The sequence below is a fragment of the Schistocerca piceifrons genome, chromosome 2 (genome assembly GCF_021461385.2).
Source record: "Schistocerca piceifrons isolate TAMUIC-IGC-003096 chromosome 2, iqSchPice1.1, whole genome shotgun sequence".
In the NCBI taxonomy this organism is placed as follows: domain Eukaryota; kingdom Metazoa; phylum Arthropoda; class Insecta; order Orthoptera; family Acrididae; genus Schistocerca; species Schistocerca piceifrons.
Genome location: NC_060139.1, coordinates 664,765,290 through 664,788,521, shown reverse-complemented (window position 1 = coordinate 664,788,521; position 23,232 = coordinate 664,765,290). Strand labels below are relative to the sequence as shown.

Below are 23,232 nucleotides of genomic sequence, written 5' to 3'. Positions count from 1 at the left end.
GTTGTGTGGGGACCATAATTCACAGAGGTAAACCAAGTCTTTGCTGTAGCAAATAGGTTCAAATAGATGTTCAAATGTGTGTGAATTCTTAAGGGACCAAACTGCTGAGGTCATCGGTCCCTAAGCCTACACACTACTTAACTTAACATAAACTAACTTACGCTAAGGACAACACACACACCCATGTCCGAGGGAGGACTCGAACCTCCGACGACGTCAAATAGATGTACTGTAGGTCACAGTATTTATACAGAGATGAAGAGACTTTCACCGATTAGACTAGAGTGGAGAACTTCATTAAGTATTCTTTGGATTGACTGCCACATCAAGAGCAATATGAATTTGTAGTGAAAACTATGTTTTACTTGCAGGTACCTGAGCGAAACATTGCTAGAAATGGTGCTAGAAACAGTGAAGAAGGAATCCCACCCTGACTGGGCGTGCAGCAAGTTCCTGGTCAGAGCCTTCAAACAGGCAGGCTTCGATGTGGTGGAGGACAGCATCCAGGTGAAGAACGCCTGCAGCGGCGGGGGCGGCTTTATGAGCGAGACACTGCTTTTGCGGGGGCGGACACTCAGCGGAGACGTGGCCAGCCTTGTGGTGAAGGCGTCTCTGCCCGGAGGCGGGGACGGCGCGCTCAGCTCCGACATGCTGTTCCGGAGGGAGAGCGCGCTGTACACGAGGACTCTGCCCGCTGCGGAGGCGGCGCTGAAGGCTGCTGAAGATGGCGCGTGGCGGCCGCTGTGGCCCGCCTGCCCGGGTTTGTTCGGCGGCGGGGGCGGCTGCCTGCTGCTGGAGGACGTGGTGGCCGCGGGATTCCGCAAGGCCTCCAGCGCCGCCTCGGCTCGCGGGCTGGATCTGGAGCACTGTCTGGTCGCGATGCGTGGGCTGGCGCGCCTCCACGCTGCCACCACGAGAAATGCTTGCCAGGATGCCCAGGCTGAGGCCCTGCTAAGAGAGTCCGTCTTCTTTGGCTCCAGCCAGGGTCCACTGCGCCACTTGCAGACCAAGACCACCATCCTCAAGATGGCTGAAATACTCAGCCGCTATCCGTGGTTCCGCATGTATAAGGATAAGTTCCTGCAATTCGCGGACAAATTGTTATTGCGAGCTGTTGACGCCGTCAGTAGGTGCGACAACAAACTCACTGTTATGCTGCATGGGGACTTCCAGAAGAACAATATGATGTTCCGGTACTCAGACAAGGAGCTCGAAGTCATTTTTTACGATTATCAGGTAATAACCACAGTAATATTATCAAACTGACTTACAGCTCCAAACAGTTTTTATGGCTGTCACATAAATCATTTCCTGATGATGCTACCATCGCTTTAGGAAATTAGCATGCAAAATTCAGTCGTATTTCCTACAAATTTTGTTGATATTTCAGATAACGTTCCATGCTTATCTTGAAAGTTCAGAAGTTAGAAGTGATGTACAGTGTATGACATGCATGAAAACATACTATTAGCGTACTATATAGACGTAAGTAGTCTGGAATATATTTCATTCACCTTAACATAGGCAACCTTACTTGCATCGTCTGCTTTGGACGTGGATGACGTATGTTGGGGTAGCTATCTTAAGGAGCCCATTTTATTTTGCACACTCTGTACACAGTGTATTTTTCTTTAGCGTTCACACAGTGCACAGTACTCATCATATGATATTTATTGTCTGGAGTATAGGGTAACTAAATCTCGATATAATCAAGCAACCTTTCTTTAATTTACTGCTCCAGCCTAACACATCTTTGAATTTTTGGCATAATGCTTGAAGTTCAGCGGATTTTAGACCACATGCAGCCCCTGGTCCTTGTGAACTTATGGCAGCTCCGGGCACTGGCTTCTCTTGTGGTCTGGAAACTTAGAGTGTTTATGGTTATTATAAATGAAACCAGTTAACACCACCACATCGTAAATGGAATGAATTTGACTGCTGATTTTTTAAAATACCTTCTTGATGGCCTCATATAATTTCGTTAATATACATCCAACCCAAAGGCATTACCGTATTTTCAATGTAATGAAGATATCCTCATTTTGAGAGAGTTTCTAGAGCACTTGATTTGATGTGATGCACATACATTACACCAACAAAGGAATGGAGAAAATCATTAAATCAGTGTACATTCCTTTCTGGAACTGTTTAAATACCTCAAATGTTCTGCAGGTATGGAGAAAGATCTAGCGCATTGCCTTCTCTCATTCCTTGGCTTTTTTGTAGTTCTGTAGAGACTGCTTGCACTCTGCCATGAAGTCCTCTTTGAAATAGGCTGCAAATTCCCATCTTAATTGACGATTTTTGTAGTTTTCCTCACATTACTTGAGTTTGATGTCGTGATGGTTCCTTACAAAGCCAAAACTCATTTCCATTGAGCTTCATCAAGCATTGGAACTGATGCTTAGTCTGTAACGACATTAAATCATGTCCCATCATAGTTTGAACTGTGGATGTGAACAGGTTGGAGCAGGAAAATAAGGTGGTACTGATGATGCAGACACATCATGGCGAGTGCAGTGACCCATATTTAGTTGTGGAGAGGTGCAATTCATGATATCAAAGTTCCTCAAGTTGTTATGCCATCTTATTTCATTCTTGAACTGCCTCACTAGTAAACAAAAGCTTGTAACTTGTGTTGGTGAGTGATTAATTGATTACTGTTCGATTTTTCAGGGAGCCCATATCGGATCTCCAGCGGAGGACCTGCAATACTTCTTGCACACTAGCGCTAGCCTGGAGGTTCTGCAACAGCACACGGACCTGCTGCTGTCTGAGTACCACCGCACCCTGCACCACACACTGCGGGCCCTGGGGCTGCAGGAACAGGCGGTCGCCTACCCACTGAACCAGCTAAGGAGAGAGATGGAGCAGCTAGCGCTAGTAGGGGTCTTCTGCACCTACGTTGTGCTGCCCGTTATGCTGAACCTAGCAGCTGTCGATTTTGATCAAGATACATCGTCACCCAGCTTTGCAGCCAATGTGGACAAGTTATTACAGAAATGCTATACAAACCCTGAGTATTTATCCTTTGCCGAGTATTTGACGCCAATTTTTGAGAAGAACTGTCTTCTAGGAAGCTGAGTCTGATCATTAGTATTTCCAGGTCTACCAGAGCTAAAATAAAATGTTAACATGCTACAAGCTCACATAAAGTTCTGCAATCAATAAAGAAATTTGTGAAACCTAGGAATGTGCAATTGCTTTCTTCACTGCTTGACGATGTTATTTGAGAGTAATATCTTAGGTAGTGTGGCTATGGAGCCTTTGCATCAGCCTGACCAACACAGTTCCTTTCGCCAGTACATATACAACTCAGTATGGTATATATGACGTCAAACGTATGAGTCGAGTAGGTGCAGGGGCGAGATGCTGTGTCGGCAGAAACTTGGTACACAGTTACACCAGCAATAATTCTACCTTGCCAGTAAACATCACCTCTATCACACATATACACACATACTTTGCACCCCCACAGTCTAGCATTTTATCTGCCATTACATGTAATGTACAGCTGGGTTCTTTGAGGAGTATGAGTAAATTAAAGTCCAAGGTATGGGATGCCACCCTGTAGCCAGGATAGACACTTGGTGGTGCTGCCACCGTTTGGTCTCATGACGTGATAGCAATTTTTTTTATCGAGGTTTACTTGCCCTAGCTTTTGGTAAGCCAATCACCTAGCTGTAAGATAGCAGCTGATCAATTTTTCTTTGAGGTTATTTTCTTCAGGAAGGTTGACTTCATCAAGAACCCTTTCTGTCCTGTGTCTGAGACCTCCTGAAAGCAGCACACAATGAGAGGTCTCATTGTGGACTGACCTTCGTCTGGTCCCAACCCTTTGACCTATCTGGCATGGATGACCAAGTCAGGAGCTTAAGCTCCCTCCAACATAGCTTCCAGGGTATAACAGTACATAAAACGAGGCAATCCTTGAGGAGGAATCTAAACATTTATCCAGACAAATGATAGTTTAGAAATCGAATGCCAAAATATAAAGCTATGTATTGAACGGGCTGCAAATGAACATTTGGAAAAAAATAATAATGGAGGACATACGAAGGATTAAGAAAATGGAGCGAAGAAAACAGCTGAGGGATGGAAACATGTATACTCCATACATTTACAAGCGAAAACAGAATTTGGGAAACAAGAATATAGAGAGAAAAGAAGTAAAGTATAAATCAGTCAGGAAAACAATTGAAGACAATTATAAACAGCTCTGGTGTAATGACAACCAAAAATTAGAGTATGACCCCCCTGAAATAGATAAATCACATGACGGCGATCTCATAACAATCCAAGAACTAACCGAGGCCCGGAATAAAACTTGGAACCCAAACACAACAGGGTCTGACAGTATAAATGCAGAGTTGTATAAATATGGGGGATTATTTTTTAAGCTAACACTTCTTCATTTATATATTATGTTTTGGAAAAAACGGCAAATCCAAAAACTCTGGGCAGTTGCATATGTCATATCAGTCTTCAAAAAGCTAAACGAAATGAATCCAATAATTAGAGTGATACAACAATAGCAGACACAGCGTACAAAACGTGTGCCTCGATAATAAAACAATGTCTAGAAATTTTTGCTGAAAATCTATTATCTGAACAACAAAACGGTTTTAGAAAACCGAGATCTGCACTAATTATGTTTTTATGGTACACTTAAGCAGGCTATACTGAAAGAAAGACAGTTTAATATAGATAGACACATCGCCTCTAAGGACTTAGAGAAAACCTTCGAACATGTAGGTAGAAAAATTTCATGAGACAAGTTAGACAAGAAATGATATTCTTAGCAAATAATAAAGGTGATAGAAAGCTGCCTATATAGAGGTGCAAAAATAAGAATATAGCTTAAGCATGCTACATCAGCAGATATGAAGACATAGCTATAAATCAATGTGTCCAAAAAGGGTACAGTTTTCTAATATATATACTGATGATATGATTTAGACCTGGAGATAACAAATTGATCCACGCCTGAAACTATCACATTTTTAATATGTTGCTTTTAGCTGACAATGTCGCATTCATACAAGATAGCGAAACTATGCTATAAAGATCTATCTAGAGACTTAAAAAGATTTCTAAAAAATGAAAATATCCATTCCAAAACCTGAGGCGATGACTTTCAAAGAGGCAAAAAATCTGAGGACCGTTATCTTAGGAGGAAAAAAAAAAAGCGAGTTAATCAATTCAGTTACCAGTAAAATATTATGACCTACCAGAACGAATTCGTCATTCGAGATAAACTACTGAAATATAAAATCATATGCAGAACAATCAGTACAACATTGAGAAATAAAGTTGGAAAGACGCAAAAACTAAGTTTTGTAAGGTAATGGTCGCCCCTGCGTTGCTGTTTGGCAGTGAAATTTGGACAATTACTAAAAAGCAGGAAAGTAAAATCCAAATTTCTACGGGGTAAGAAGGACTGTACAAGGTCAGATAGATTAAGAAACGAATACATAAGTGCAGAGTTTGGGATGCATGCGATAAATGAGAACATCAAGTCTAGTCGACTAAGATGGCTAGAACATCTACCTAGAATAACAAATTCGAGATTACCAAAACAACCATTAAATTTCAGACCTCTTGGTACAAGATCTGTAGGAAGCCCAAGAAAAACGGAAAACGGAACAGACCTATGGCCTAGACCATGATGAAAGAAGAAAGTTAAACGCAGCAGCCAATCACAGTTTACCCCTACAGCCGCCATCTTGGCCGTGTTCAGAGGGATCTGAACTTTGCATCACATTCAGAAGTACGCGAACGACAGTAAATGTTCTTCAGAAATGCGCAATAGCGTGCACGCGCTTACAGCACACACACACACACACACACACACACACTGCATGAAATTCCACATCTGCATTATTTATCAAGAAGTTTATGTCAAATACTGTACTGTCTCGTAAGCAAATTGCATTACTCTCTCTGTTTTCTTCTTCTGTAAAAAAATTTTTATGTCATGCACTGTAGTGTCTCACCAGTAAATTTCATCTCTGTCTCTACTCCTACATGTAGCTAAAAATAACATTCTGAACAGACAGTTGACACTTCTTTTTAGCCCTAAATGAGGTTATATCCTAAAACGAACATGAACTAGCATTTACCAGTAAAAAACACATGTTGGTTAAATACTTTGCTACAGTGGTAGTTGACACAAACAAATAGGCGGTCTGAATTACTATTCTGTAATTGTCAGCTACTGGAAAAATGCAATTAATGTGTAACTTACACTTGACGCCTAAAGTAGGACCGTCGACTTTCAAATGAAGTTTCGCTATTTCATTTCCGATCGAATTTGTCTATAATTGGTATCAAAACACGTAAAGATTTTAACATTTCGTTCTCAGGCTTACTTGAGGAAATTTAGTCATGGTACAAAGAACGATCTTCTATCATTTGACGTTTTTAGAAATTTTTCAGTACTAGAAATGCTTCACCTCACCAAGCACTGGTTTAGGAGGCTCACCAAACACTGGTTTAGGAGGAAATACGACAATGCATCATGTTATACACTATAAAAATATAATCGATCTTATTAAATACTAAAATAGTTTTTTTATTACCACGATCTGCCTGTGACAGCATGTTTACCCAACAGTTTTACACATCTCCTAGACTTTAGTACAACAACAGTACTAAAAGTACTGATGAGAAGTTAAGTGCTTTGCATCATTTAACTGCATATTTTCGTAAGAGGTAAAGACCTTTTCACCAAAACAAAATTATTTATCAAAATACGTAATGATTTAGAATACCAAACACACGCGAGCTGCTTGTTGTAGCTAATACACTTGTATCTCTGATTTCAAACGAAAATTTGATCTTTGGAGCAAATCAGAAATATTTATAAAAATATATAAGGCTTTTGAGTACAAAACACGTGTGGCGCTACTGTTATAAACTAACCATACTCATCGATTTATTAATAACTAATGTTAGTTAACGTTCTGTGCTTCACAGAAAAGGCATTAATTCAGAAGTTCAAATGCTACGCGATACAATGTCAGCAAGATTTTAACTTGACCATTGTCGAATAAATACCTACCTGATCAACAATGATCGGGAACAGATTTTGTGCCCCAGCTGAATAATTTAGCGTAGTTAGCTAATTTTTTGATTAAATAAGTAACTGAGATTGGTTGAAATGTTAGTTACTCAAGGATTATTTATGGTCGCCAGCTCGTGCTTGAGCAGAAGTTATGAAATTATGTATGTCTGTGTGGAAGAAATATTATGTAACAAATACTGAAACGAGTTTAGGCGGAAACAGTAGCTACACACATGGAAGCTCAAAAGAAAATATCACTATAAAAACACAGATGACAGTTAATTACTACGTAACAGTATTGATTAGCCACTAGCAACACGTAATGCGGTGTGGTCTGAGCTACATTACTCACAATAATGTTGTCTGTCGTCAGGCTTTGTGAAGCAACGCCCAGAACTAATTAATAAGCCTTACGATATTAGCTAGAAGTTTTGCTCAACTTGAGCTCACGTCTCAGTGATGGTAGTGTCATACTGTTAACAAACTGTTTTGATTTTACACAATGCAATATCCCTAACCTGGCCACCATTTCTGTTATAGAATTTTACAATACTGATTTTTAATATTTCGCAACAAATATACTAACAGACTAGTAAAATACAAATTTTTTGTTCGGAAAATAGTATTAGTATTGAAAAAATAAATGAAGTGAGAATTATGAGGCACTGTGTTGTAGTCTTATACTGTCACAACTGAACTGTTCTCTAACATAAATGATATTTTCCTAATGTACCAAATATGAAAGGTAAACACAAAAGGATTAAAGAGAATGATGGCCAATGTTCCATAGAGACACGGAAGTTCGATATCTCGAAAATGTGATCTTTGCACCAAAATAAAATTATTTCTCAAAACACGTAAGACATGTGCAAATTGCTTATCGTAATATGTTGATATCTCTGACTGTAAACAAAAATTCAGTCTTTAGACCGAAATAAAATTTTTTGTGTTATTTATCACAAAGATTTTGAGTACTAACACAGGTGGCACTACTGTCATAGCTTAATTGTTCTGTAGGCTTACATAAAGTACTTATGGCTTGCATATTGGTACTGCTGATATAACTTACAGATTAAATGGAGCTTGTTAGTGAGAAAAGTTCGATTATTGTAACAAACTTTACAAGTTACAATGGACTCACATATCAAATATTTCCAAATCTAAATTGTCTGTAGTACTAATCAAAATAGACATGGCTCAATTATTGGCATTACTGGTCTAAGTTACACGTTAAAGTTCACTTTCTGAAGACTAACCTATGCTGCCAGACAGAGCTACCTTCATGACACTTCAATGAAATATCATACACATACGTATAGACTAGGAACGACTGTTGCAAGCTCCCAGGCTGTGCTGAGATGGTAGCCACTGTCGCGGTGGATTAGGTTGTCGTGTAACCGTATTTCTATGGACTCTTTGATTACTGAGTCCCAAAATCCGTTTGTACTGCATATTTTCTTTGTGTCCTCGAAATCGAAGGTGTGCCTCTCGTCAATACTATGTACCGCCACAGCAGATTTGTTGGTCTGACCCAAGCTTACATGCCTGATGTGTTCATTGTGGCGCTGTGAGATGCAGCGCTGCGTCTGTCCTATATATTGCATCCCACAATCGCATCCGATCTTGTACATACCAGGTGCCGTCAGACCTAGTGGATCCTTGGTTGAAATGAGAAGGTCTTTGATTTTCCCGCTGCGCGGAAAACGGTCTTCACTTTATGTTTCTTGAGAATTCTCGCGATCTTGGCCGCTGGATGACCCGCGTATAACAAGAACGCACAGCCCATTGCTTCGTCTTTATCCAGTTTCTCTTCTTGTGGTCGGTCTTCAGAGCTCTTCTTATTTGTGTCTCACTGTATCCATTTTTCTTGAAGGTGTCCTTGAGGTGTTGTAATTCTCCTGGCAAACTTGCCTTATCGCAGATGGACCTGGCCCTGTGCACTAAGTTGTTGAGTACAGAATTGCGTTGCGCAGGGTGGTGGCAGTTGTCGGCATTAAGATAGAGGTCCGTGTGTGTTTTCTTTCTGAACACGGTGTGTCCCATGTTTCTTGTGATCAGGGTATCCACGAAGGGTAAGCTTCTGTTCTATCGCCATGGTAAATTTGATATTTCCATGTATACCAATGAGGTGTTGATGGAACTCTGCAGTTTGTCCCTGCCATGTGGCCACTACTACAAAAGTATCGACAACGTACCTTCAGAAGGCTTTTGGCTTGTGTTGAGCGCTGTCCAGTGCTAGCTTTTCGAAGTGCTCCATGTATAGATCGGCTAGCCCTGATGCGGGGCGGGGAGCCCATACCTACCCATCTATTCATCTATTTGTTCGTAGAACTTCCCACCACATTTGAAATAGGTGGTGGTTAGCATATGGCGAAAGAGCTTGATGATATCCTCAAAGTGTTCTTCGAATAAAGCTAGGGAGTCTTCTATTGGTACTCGTATGAATAAGGATGTCACATCGAAGGTGACTATTAGGTCTTCATTTACCAGCCGCATGCTCTGTAGTACCTTCATAAACTCAGCCGAGTTTTTCACATGGTGTGGACCGTAACCCACCAAGGGTTTTAGCATCTGTGACCAGTGCTTAGCAGTACCATATGTCGGCGAGTTAACAGTGTTTTGAACACTATCAACTCGCCGACATAAGGTATTGCGATCACTTCCACATCAGTTGGAAGACCTTGAAAAGTAGTTGATACTAGGTAGTTGAAAGCGTAGTGAACCCCTTTTCGTACCTATATGAAATCTGTTACTATTTTAATATTAGTATCTGTTTCGGTAGCTTAAATAAACTTACATTCAATAATCTAACCATGCACGTTCATAAAACCAATCTGTCAAAAAATTTCTTAGATCGTCGCTGAGCAGCGACCACCTGATATTTCAAAGAATACCTTATGCACCACGGCGCGGAATAAGAATTGCTCATAAACTGTATCGATAGAGATATTTTGTGTTTCATATTTTTCGACAGCTGAAGAATTGTAATCCTCTTCCGCTAACACAGTCGTGATATTTTTTAAAGACGGTGGACGCGTATATGGCGTGGTCCGCAATCACTAATTAGTTATTATAAAATATTACTATTGTTCAGTGATCTGTAAGAATTTATGTGTGCATCTAAGATGAAATATCGAAGATGTTAAAGCACTTTATTTAAGGAAACAGCCAGAAAGATAGAAAATTGAAACTGTACGGAACGTATTGTTAGTGATACTGACTAAGGTAATTAAATAAGTTGTTGTGCTCTCAAATGCAGTAGTGCCTGCTTATTACTTAAAGTATTTCTATGCTATCCATCTCCTATTGACAGCAACACAAATGATGGTGTTTTTATAGTTTTCATACAGCTACCAGGAACCGACTGCATGTCGGCAAACGTCTTAGTTAATGCAGAAGGTGCATTGCTATTTACCTTGTTTGTGATTTAAATCCAACTTCTTTTAATGTGTAGTGTAGTATAGCAAAGAAAATTTCCAGCTCGGTCTGGTCCCTTAGGTTTCTCTGTTCGTAGTTGCTATGTCGTGATCGAACATGATCACGACACAAATAAATTAAGTGGCAATGCGAACTCTGTTCTTGATCTTGAGAACGCTACGCCTTCTGCAAAAGATTTCAGGCGACATATAAGATATGACAGACAGCACTTAAGGTTTTTGAAAAGCCTTTGCTCTTCCCGCCAAGAAGTGGTGCAAAACTCACAACAGATTTCTGAATCTTCACAAGAGAATAATAATCTAATCAAAATATAATTAAAAAACAAAAACACCACACTTGGCGCCCACCACACTTGACTGAAATCATGAAAATCAGTCCTCTTGTGTTTGCTGCTAATATAGATGTAGCTAACAATACATTTATTTTTCATGTGCACGCTACGCGCTTAAAAAAATTGAGGATGAAAATTTCAAAGAGGAAAGACGAGTCGACGGCAGAAAACGGAGAAATTTTGTATCCAGTTGCCGACTTTCAAGACATCAAACGTAAATTACGAAAAAATTTTCATATGCAGTTGTGACGCTTCAGTAGTACAGTTGTCTTTCGAGCTACATTACCATTCTTCCTTTTATTTTAATCTCCACATTTAAAAAATCAACTTAAAATTATTTTTTTACTTAAAATTTAGTAGGGTTTGCAACGTAGTGTCTAAATCCCTTTGTTGAGTTTTGATTTCAATGTGTAAATATGGCGTCGTGTTACATGTGTGCTAATTCAGTTGTTTAGTGTGCCCGTCTTCCATCTTGTCTTCTCCGCTTCAGTTCACAGTCGTTCGTTAGGTGAGTACAGCTCCCATACTTGACAGACAGCACGTGACCTGACGTCACAAGCAAAAGACAGTCGAACCGCTTTGCTGATCGCGTGTAGCTGACGTAATACTGTTGACAAACAGACACCGCGGAGATGGCGGAGGGTAAACAGAAATTACTCCCGACAGCAGGTGACAGTGACGATATAAACAGCACTCAATATTCGTTGCGCTCACGTGCAATTAGCATGCGAGTGGAGGCGGAGGCAAACGTCGGTGATGTGATTGACACAGACCAAACAATTCCCGCGGGTAGCAACCCAACTGTTGACACAAATGCAATGATCCTTCAAATCCAAAATTGGATGGCAAATAATGATAGGGAAAAGGAACAATTACGGTTAGAAAAGGAACGAAAAGCAAGAGAGAGAGAGAGAGCTGAACGAGAGGAGGAAAACAAAAAAGAGCTAATGCGAGCTTTTACCGATTTAAATAAACAATTTGATGCGGTAAATGAAAAATTTGAAGTGGTAAATGGAAAATTTGACACAGTAAAAACTGAAATAACTACCGTCTTGAAAACTGATCTGAATACCCAGTTGGGCGTGGTCAAGTCGGAAATAAGCGGGCAGATCGAAGTAGTGAAAACTGAGATCCGTAAACAGGTTGAGGTTGAGATCAAACAGGTATCTAGCAAATTTGATGCAGCACTAGGAGCTGCCAAGAGTGAAATTAATGTCACGGTAAAAGCATACCATAACGAAATGTCAAAGGAGGTCAGCGCCGTGAAACTGGTTGTCACTAAAATGGGAAAGGAGATAAATGATTTAACGAAACAAGTAGAATCACTTGACGTAGAGGAGCAGGTAAAAATTGCGGTAAAGCCTCACGCCGAAGCGTTATCCGACCAATACACAGAGTCGATAAAAACCAAAGACTATCTGACAGAAAAAAAAGTAAAGACAGAACTGAAGGAAGTAGTAAGGGAAGTTACTTATGATATTTGGCGGAACCAGGAAAATCGGGAGACACCGTGTTATCTGAGCTAGGACAGATAAGGCGAACTTTGGCACAAGACCGTCCTCAATGGAAGCAGCAGGTCATTGAAGAGGTGCAGACACTAAAGAACAAAGTGGGAAGTCCCTCACATCCGCTGGGTAGCGAATGGAATCACTCCCCATACAGAAATGATAATAGGCAAATTCATTACAGCCCTCCACTTGATCACACGTCATACCAGAGTCCGACAGACACAGTGCATAACTACGCCGAAGTGAACAGCCCACCAACACCCATAACGCAAATGCAGGAAGAAAGCGTATTGAAACAAAAAACATTTCCAACCTTTCACGCGCAAAAACGTGACATACACTCGATCGTATTTTTGCGAAACTTCTCTGGAGTATTTCCGCACAGATGGACAGACAAGCAAAGAATACAGTTTGTAACGGGGTATATAACAGGAGATGCCGCCTTATGGGGAATAGAAATGATAGACAAGTGCAGGAGCTATACTGAATTCGAGAGGATGTTTCTGAACAAATTTTGGAGTGATGATGTTCAGCAGCGCTTAAGAAAAGAAGTGTTCAGTGCTGAAATGTTCAATTCGAAACACGGCAGTCTCAGAAGGTATTTCGAAAAATATTTAGCAAAAATTAAATTCCGCGACTCGCCAATTACAAATAAAGATGCGATCATGATTTTGAAACCTAAATTGCCAATCTCTATAAGGGAGATATTAGGTAATGTTTCCGAGGACGATACCGAAGCATTTTGTTTCATATTGGACTAATTGGATTTGATTCGCGAAGACGCGGTAACAAATGCTGGTAGCGCTCCGAATGAAGTGAGCAGGCGAAACAGTGGAGGTTACGCGGTCAACAATGGCAATGGGGGAAGAGCGCGCGGTAGCGAAGCTTACTACCAACCGTCTGGCGGCTACAAAAATCAACAGATGTCTTACGGAAATGGACAGTTTCGACCGAAGGATAATAATAAACAACGGTACAATCCAATGGATAGTACACAACGGCCGCAGTACGGAAACTCAACGTATGCAAACCTCCGTAAGAAAGCATTTTACAAAAAGGTAAGTAAGGTTATTGAATATAGAGAAGGTGAGAGAATCTTACTAAGGACTCATTTTAAACCATAGAAGCTACGAAAGAAAAATCGTAAGTGGCAATTAAGTGGCAGTGCGAACTCTGTTCTTGATCTTAAGTATTTTGAAAAGTCTTTGCTCTTCTCGCCAGGAAGTGGTGCAAAACTCACAACAGATTTCTGAATCTTCACAAGAGAATAATAATCTAATCAAAATATATCGATAAGGAGTGCTAAGCTCCTCGACATGCTCACATCTCGAGAAATCTCGTGCACTTAGAAGGGTTAGGACTCGGAAAGCTCTATCCATTCACGTGATGTGGAGTGTAGCGGTCTTCTTCTGTTCGGCTGGAGGTTACTTCTCTAACGGTGCTTCAGGGCGGGTTGGTCGATGACTATGTGAGGATGGTCTTTTACCCTGAGACGGGGAGAATGCTCTGTGAGTCCCATACGCAAAGAGATGGATCGTAAATTAAGTACTATGCTCGAGGTCTTAGAAATATGTAGAGCGCTGTCTGGTATACTTCGATGATTTATGTGTTCGAGAATTAACTGTGAACGGGCGTACTGAGTAGTCATCTATCCATGTTCGCAATGAAACTCGAAAAGTAGAGAAGGGATGGTTTAACTATGACAGTGAAATTGGGGGAAGATGCTGTCACATGATTGGCCAGTGCTGGAGTTACTGTAAAATTCTTCGCGCTATCAAGTGTGGTGTCTTTTCCATCCCATCCGTGCATTGGTGCGCTGTTGGTTACCACATAATGACTGACTGAGCCGCGCGGGATTAGCCGAGCGGTCTAAGGCACTGCAGTCATGGACTGTGCGGAGTCCTCCCTCGGGCATGGGTGTGTGTGTTTGTCCTTAGGATAATTTAGGTTAAGTAATGTGTAAGCTTAGGGACTGATGACCTTAGCAGTTAAGTCCCATAAGATTTCACACACATTTGAACATTTTTTGACTGACTGACAACGCTTGTTTGAGTTGGGGAAAATGTTTTGTGGATGGGTGACAACTTCTGGGGGTTGCTAGCAGTGAAACATTGATTGTGTACGTGAGTGCAAAATGAGGAATCGCTTGAAATGGAACGTGGAGCCATCATATTTTCCGGCACTGTGACATATGAGTTTAAATGTAGAGGTCGTGAATCCCTTTTGGACGGTAGTTTGGCAGTTCTCCACAACGCAGCCAAACTCTTCTACTTTCCTCTTCTACTTTCCTTATCCTATCATTGTCTTTTATTTAAAATCATCCAGTGTTATGCTATCGGCCGTAAGAATATGATTTACACCGTGCGATGTCTAGTTTTCTGTGAGAGGCCGTGTATCAGGGCGTCTTAATGTTAGTTTAGGACGTGAGACAGGCATCGAAGTCGTGGCAGAAAAAGGAAATGTTTGGCGTTGTACAAAAGCGTATTAGAAAACAGTGTTTGAGACAACTAAACAGGACCAGAGGGAGCGTGTCATACGATAATTCGCCCAGAGTATAGGTGATCCAACTTTAAAGTGGCCTCGGCGGTGTCTGTATATTTAATAGAATTTTGTCATACATATAGAAGCAGCAGTAGTAGCAGTTTGAGGTGAGAGCCTCTGAGGAAGGGGTTATACGGCTAGGAATGCTTGGATGGCTGCACGCTACGCTATTGTGGGAAGTATTGTGAAATGTGTTCCCCCGCATTGGAGGCCGACTGCAGCTATGCGTCATTGCGCCCTAATTGGTACCTTGGTGACTTCTAAATCGTATGAGCTTTTATAGTTCGTAATTTTTATCTGTTGGGCTGATTGATTTGAATGGATTTGGATCTGTAGTACTTGTATCTACACTCCTGGAAATGGAAAAAAGAACACATTGACACCGGTGTGTCAGACCCACCATACTTGCTCCGGACACTGCGAGAGGGCTGTACAAGCAATGATCACACGCACGGCACAGCGGACACACCAGGAACCGCGGTGTTGGCCGTCGAATGGCGCTAGCTGCGCAGCATTTGTGCACCGTCGCCGTCAGTGTCAGCCAGTTTGCCGTGGCATACGGAGCTCCATCGCAGTCTTTAACACTGGTAGCATGCCGCGACAGCGTGGACGTGACCCGTATGTGCAGTTGACGGACTTTGAGCGAGGGCGTATAGTGGGCATGCGGGAGGCCGGGTGGACGTACCGCCGAATTGCTCAACACGTGGGGCGTGAGGTCTCCACAGTACATCGATGTTGTCGCCAGTGGTCGGCGGAAGGTGCACGTGCCCGTCGACCTGGGACCGGACCGCAGCGACGCACGGATGCACGCCAAGACCGTAGGATCCTACGCAGTGCCGTATGGGACCGCACCGCCACTTCCCAGCAAATTAGGGACACTGTTGCTCCTGGGGTATCGGCGAGGACCATTCGCAACCGTCTCCATGAAGCTGAGCTACGGTCCCGCACACCGTTAGGCCGTCTTCCGCTCACGCCCCAACATCGTGCAGCCCGCCTCCAGTGGTGTCGCGACAGGCGTGAATGGAGGGACGAATCGAGACGTGTCGTCTTCAGCGATGAGAGTCGCTTCTGCCTTGGTGCCAATGATGGTCGTATGCGTGTTTGGCGCCGTGCAGGTGAGCGCCACAATCAGGACTGCATACGACCGAGGAACACAGGGCCAACACCCGGCATCATGGTGTGGGGAGCGATCTCCTACACTGGCCGTACACCACTGGTGATCGTCGCGGGGACACTGAATAGTGCACGGTACATCCAAACCGTCATCGAACCCATCGTTCTACCATTCCTAGACCGGCAAGGGAACTTGCTGTTCCAACAGGACAATGCACGTCCGCATGTATCCCGTGCCACCCAACGTGCTCTAGAAGGTGTAAGTCAACTACCCTGGCCAGCAAGATCTCCGGATCTGTCCCCCATTGAGCATGTTTGGGACTGGATGAAGCGTCGTCTCACGCGGTCTGCACGTCCAGCACGAACGCTGGTCCAAGTGAGGCGCCAGGTGGAAATGGCATGGCAAGCCGTTCCACAGGACTACATCCAGCATCTCTACGATCGTATCCATGGGAGAATAGCAGCCTGCATTGCTGCGAAAGGTGGGTATACACTGTACTAGTGCCGACATTGTGCATGCTCTGTTGCCTGTGTCTATGTGCCTGTGGTTCTGTCATTGTGTTCATGTGATGTATCTGACCCCAGGAATGTGTCAATAAAGTTTCCCCTTCCTGGGACAATGAATTCACGGTGTTCTTATTTCAATTTCCAGGAGTGTAGTTTGGGGACGTACCACATTGCGTGCATTTCCACCGAATGGTCAAAACACAGTCCTGTTGCAGTAACTCAGGTCGTTCTGTTTCTACAGAGGTTGCTGAAGGTGGTGGATATGTCTTTCTCCGACTTGTGTTCAGTTCAGATTTAAAATTAACTGATCACATGCGCGAAGCTGTAGAAATGGGAGCAGTTGCACGATGTGTAGTGGGTGACTAAAACCATGTTGGAATTTTACTGTAGAAGCTAGGGTCAGGAAAGGTGACTCGTTTCGAGACATGAAAGTGCCAGAAATATGATTGAGTAGTGGCTGTACTCCGATGCAGGTATGTGCTTGAGAGGTGATTCCAAATGACTGACATCATTTCGAACATATAGTGTAACACTAGAGATCTGAGAAGCTAGTGTACATTTTTCTTCTTACGACCTCAGTCAGCACATCATTTACTACTACTGTTTGTGTTCCTTCTCAATCAGTACGATATATCCACCTATAACTAGGTGGATATATCGTGGAACCGCTGATATGATGTCGAGAAAGAGTGCGTTACTAAACAATTATCTAGTTGGGGCGGTGTGAGGGAGTCACAAATACCGCGTACATACCACGTTCCTTAGCCGAATCACTTTCAAAGTTCAGTGACTTTATCCCGAAGTTGCATAGTTGGCTGATAATACGTATTCCTACCATCACCGTTACGGTATTTGTCCAGAAAAAACCACCTTACTGAGAGGTAATTTCGTACCTCGATTCGTGAAGGGGGTATAGGTTTTAACATGGATATTTGTGTGCACCTGTAGAAGCAAGACTGATTGTGACAGTAACATGCAGTTGTTGCTGGGATCAGTTTCTTCTTTAACATCTCACCGATTACGTGTCTCTTTCTAGGACGCAGTGGTAGGCCTCGAAAGAAGAACTTAAGAGACATGCATGCCCATCGCTGATTTTCGATCAGTATTATTTGGTATCGTAGGCAATCAGTTATTGACGAAGTAATATACTTAGTAGTATTGGTGGGTGCGTGATATGTTCACATTTGAGCATCACGTTTACAAAGTATGTGTATTTGTGGAAGGGAGATTACTATGCCCTGTTGTAGGGAAGGTAAGGATTTGACTTGGAGTACTGTGATAGCAAAGGGGGGCGTATGTCCAGTTGTAAGGAAGGTACAGCTATTTCCAGAGCCATTGCCGACAAGAGGGTGTATTTCCGATACTTCGCTCATTCTCGAATGCTGTTCAATTGAGAGTGCGATCGTAACATCTAATTGTTTGTATGATGATAAACATATGTTGTTGTTGTGGTCTTCAGTCCTGAGACTGGTTTGATGCAGCTCTCCATGCTACTCTATCCTGTGCAAGCTTCTTCATCTCCCAGTATCTACTGCACCCTACATCCTTCTGAACCTGCTTAGTGTATTCATCTCTTGGTCTCCTTCTACGATTTTTACCCTCCACGCTGCCTTCAATACTATATTGGTGATCCCTTGATGCCTCAGAACATGTCCTACTAACCGATCCCTTCTTCTGGTCAAGTTGTGCCACAAACTTCTCTTCTCCCCAATCCTATTGAATACTTCCTCATTAGTTATGTGATCTACCCATCTAATATTCAGTATTCTTCTGTAGCACCACTTTTCGAAAGCTTCTATTCTCTTCTTGTCCAAACTATTTATCGTCCATGTTCCACTTCCATACATGGCTACACTCCATACAAATACTTTCAGAAACGACTTCCTGACACTTAAATTTATACTCGATGTTAACAAATTTCTCTTCTTCAGAAACGCTTTCCTTGCCATTGCCAGTCTACATTTTATATCCTCTCTACTTCGACCATCATCAGTTATTTTGCGCCCCAAATAGCAAAACTCCTTTACTACTTTAAGTGTCTCATTTCCTAATCTAATTCCCTCAGCATCACCCGACTTAATTCGACTACATTCCATTATCCTCGTTTTGCTTTTGTTGATGTTCATCTTATATCCTCCTTTCAAGACACTATCCATTCCGTTCAACTGCTATTCCAGGTCCTTTGCTGTCTCTGACAGAATTACAATGTCATCGGCGAACCTCAAAGTTTTTATTTCTTCTCCATGGATTTTAATACCTGCTCCGAATTTTACTTTTGTTTCCTTGACTGCTTGCTCAATATACAGATTGAATAACATCGGGGAGAGACTACAACCGTGTCTCACTCCCTTCCCAACCACTGCTTCCCTTTCATGTCCCTCGACTCTTATAACTGCCATCTGGTTTCTGTACAAATTGTAAATAGCCTTTCGCTCCCTGTATTTTACCCCTGCCACCTTCAGAATTTTAAAGAGAGTATTCCAGTCAACATTGTCAAAAGCTTTCTCTAAGTCTACAAATGCTTGAAACGTAGGTTTGCCCTTCCTTAATCTAGCTTCTAAGATAAGTCGTAGGGTCAGTATTGCCTCACGTGTTCCAACATTTCTACGGAATCCAAACTGATCTTCCCCGAGGTCGGCTTCTACTAGTTTTTCCATTCGTCTGTAAAGAATTCGCGTTAGTAGTTTGCAGCTGTGACTTATTAAACTGATAGTTCGGTAATTTTCACATCTGTCAACACCTGCTTTCTTTGGGATTGGAATTATTATATTCTTCTTGAAGTCTGAGGGTATTTCGCCTGTTTCATACATCTTGCTCACCAGATTGTAGAGTTTTGTCAGGACTGGCTCTCCCAAGGCCGTCAGTAGTTCCAATGGAATGTTGTCTACTCCGGGGGCCTTGTTTCGACTCAGGTCTTTCAGTGCTCTGTCAAACTCTTCACGCGGTATCGTATCTCCCATTTCATCTTCATCTACATCCTCTTCCATTTCCATAATATTGTCCTCAAGTACATCGCCCTTGTATAGACCCTCTCTGTACTCCTTCCACCTTTCTGCTATCCCTTCTTTGCTTAGAACTGGGTTTCCATCTGAGCTCTTGATGTTCATACAAGTGGTTCTCTTTTCTCCAAAGGTCTCTTTAATTTTCCTGTAGGCTGTATCTATCTTACCCCCAGTGAGATAAGCCTCTACATCCTTACATTTGTCCTCTAGCCATCCCTGCTTAACCATTTTGCACTTCCTGTCGATCTCATTTTTGAGACGTTTCTATTCCTTTTTGCCTGCTTCATTTACTGCATTTTTGTATTTTCTCCTCTCATCAATTGAATTCAATATTTCTTCTGTTACCCAAGGATTTCTACTAGCCCTCGTCTTTTTACCTACTTGATCCTCTGCTGCCTTCACTACCTCATCCCTCAGAGCTACCCGTTCTTCTTCTACTGTATGTCTTTCCCCCATTCCTGTCAAGTGTTCCCTTATGCTCTCCCTGAAACTCTGTACAACCTTTGGTTTAGTCAGTTTACCCAGGTCCCATCTCCTTAAATTCCCACTTATATATGCGATCGTTTTTCCAGAATGATTCTGTCTGCAAAGTCCGTGGTGGTAATGATTCACATTTCCTGTTAATGGCAGCATCCATTCAAATTCAGAGGCCTGTTGGATTGTAGGGATGTATATGAGTTAACTTTGCCCTTGTCTAGACGACCAGATAGCTAACTAATACTTAGTATGTGTTGGGCGGCTTTCGTGATCAAGTGGAGCTTTGAGAAGATGGTATGATTGCGATGGAGTGTTATTCCCTCCCATGTAAATTGTTTGGTTGACTGTGCACGTTTCGCGCGTTTATTTATTTGAGGGAAGATCGAATGTGGTGTGTGGGAGACACGTTTGCCTGTTATGTAGACATGGGAGAAACCTCAGTTGATTTGTAAAGTTTATGGATGATATGGGATCTGTTAGATGGCAGACATCGGTATTCGAGAGTGAAAATATGAGTTTCATTTATTTGTTTCTAGTTAGTCAGTGGTTTACAGCATGCTGCACCTCGCTAAAGTTTGAGGTTTGTAGAGAAATAATTTCCAGTCTATATCTCGGGAATTATGTTGCGGTAACGCTCGGTAGGACGCTGCCTAGTGATTGATATCGGGAAGTATCGCGAAAATGGTATAATATTATGGTGAAAATATGTATGTTCTTGCAATCCACGAGTCTAGAGATGTGTGTAGAAAAGCGAGCAGGCAAGGGAGCAGAGACAGTAACGAGTTTGAATCGAGGGACACGATCTCGAATTTGTAGAAGAGTTCCGAGAGCGGCTTTGGTTCGCTGATGTAAAAGGGTTGATTTTGTATGGTGGGGGATATGAATTGCATGTTTACTAGATCGAGACGGCACTCGGTGATATATTGCCGGGATGGAGATCGGTTTCACGGTCCAATGTTCTTGCGAGTCTCGTATGTATTTGATGGTCTGTAGACAAGATTGCGAGGTTTAGTTGTCAGTGCAACATGGTGATCAGTATAAAACAGTTTATTACGGCTGAATGTCGTGTCTGTAGAATGACAGTGCTTCCGTAGGACTGGGGGAGGGGGGGAGATAGTGACATATAGATGGTGTGAGTGTAGGCACAGGATAATTTTTGTGTGTGCTGTACAGATATAAAAGATAAATGCACTGTTTGTGTAAAATGTGTAAATATTGTATTGTAAAGTTACTGTGGCTTACACTGTGTAAACTGTGCGTACATTGCATTATAAAGTTAGTATGGTTTATGTTATGAGATGACTAGAGACGATGACTGTGTGTCTTATCGTGAGGGATGTATAGATTCAGTACATGGATAACCGTGTGAGATTTTTTACGTGGGAAATTATATGCGCTATAGATATTGAAGCACAATCGTCAAGAGGAGACATTACTCGCACATTGATTGGTGTCGGACTGTAGCAGCACTGTAATATTTTATCACAGTTACACTAGTAAAAATCTTCCTGGCTTCCTATATTCTTGAGAGTAGTATGTTTTTGATAATGTGTAGACAACTTTGCAAGGTTTAACTGTCAATGCTGATTAGCAATCTGTGCAAAATAATTTTACCTCTGAAAGCCCCAGAAAGAAAAGGTGGATCGTGCTTCCATACCGATGGCATCAGTAATTCGGTAGGTAAATTCGATAAGAGCTAATCATAATGCTCCATAATTTGTGCTGGGATATAGGAGACTCTACATAGCAGAGGGAACGTTTGCATATGTTGAGAGCAGGAAGAGTGCAATGGATGTCATTTTCATAAACAGGTTCTGTTAGGGTAAGAATTTTCGTACATACAAGCTGAGGCATCAAGAATGCGAAAGTTAACTATTTCTGGGGCGCTATACAATTCCTGAGAGGTCGACTTGGTTGTTATTTTTCTTACAAATCCATGTGACATAAGAATAACATTGAGAACGTTTTAGATGCTGATTTGCCACGAGGCGAGGCGGGAGCCACGTTGGAGAGGGGCCGCATGGCTGAACATGTGTGTCAATGTGCCCTATGCTATTTTGCCTTCAATGATACAGACAAGTGAGGCCTGGAGATGTCTCGCATATGCGAATGGCGTGAGCACGCCTTGGATGCTATGACCTCAGTATAAGCGTGATTGTAAAGAGGCATGCAACTTTTACATGCATTCGATAACTGCAGCTAGCTGTGGCTGTGACGGAGTGCACTGGAGCCAAGCGGGGGCCTGTGGGTGCTTTGACAGCTGACGGCCGCCTCACTTCGCAGGGTTTGTGGTGTGCGCGGACCAGCTCCGATCGTATGTGCACTCAGTAAATATGCTTTCACTCTGATGCGATTGCATCATCATCTGCATCTAGGAGATAGGAATTTCTCAGGTGTGAAATATGAATGGGGATGCCATAATCTCATGCTTGCGGGCAGCTGTGCACGGTTTGACATCTGACAGATGCGTCACTTATCGCTACCTCCTGTGTACTCTACTGGACAGGGGGCAGCGGAATGTGCTTGCATGCGTTGATTACATTATTTCGCGAGCAGGTCTGTAGGCCGTGCTATGAGATATTTGATCAGTTTACAAGTACTGAGCGTCTCTACACATCAGTGTGAATCACTATTTAGGAGCAGTTTTCTATTGTGCACTGAAATTGGGAGTTGGCTGCGTGTCTGTGGGCTGTGCAACATGACTCCAGACACATCAGGGTGGGTGTTTTGTATCAGTGTGATAGATATACTCCATCCCCAAATAAGTTGTTTCAAAATAAATAGAGTGCAATCCTTCCTTACTCTCCCCAGCAGCCCAGAGAAGGCTGTCATTTTCGCGCCATTTCGCCCCCACCATCTTGGATTAGATCACAGGAGGGAAGACAGCATCATATGGTGACAGTACTGTGTACTAGGTCAGTTGGACTCTAAATCTCATGTCTGCAAAACAAAGACTTCTGTCCAGAGTCGTTTTCCCGCCTTTTACCCCAACTATCATGGGTTACGTCACGAAACGGACGATAGCGTCCTCTGCCGGTGGTACTTAGTGCTAGACCTCGTGGAGAACACATTGTTTGACGCCATCATAGATAACTGTACTTGGATCATCACCTGACGTCACGGTAGCGCAGCTGGTGGCTACAATATGAACTAAGCCAGTTGGGCTCTGGAGCTCGTGGTGAACACACTAGGCGACCCCCTCTTAGATTTTGGTACTTGCATCATCACCTGACTTCACTACAGCGTCCT

At 42.5% G+C, this 23,232-nt stretch overlaps 1 protein-coding gene across 1 annotated transcript in view; it reads left to right on the top strand.

Annotated features, from left to right (window-relative positions):
- Nucleotides 1–23,232, top strand: part of LOC124775727 — a 118,994-nt gene that overhangs the window by 74,616 nt on the left and 21,146 nt on the right. The window contains exons 2-3 of the mRNA XM_047250554.1: nt 372–1,236; nt 2,677–3,020. Of these exons, the coding sequence (XP_047106510.1) occupies nt 372–1,236; nt 2,677–3,020 (1,209 nt within the window). The remainder of the gene's footprint in view (nt 1–371; nt 1,237–2,676; nt 3,021–23,232) is intronic.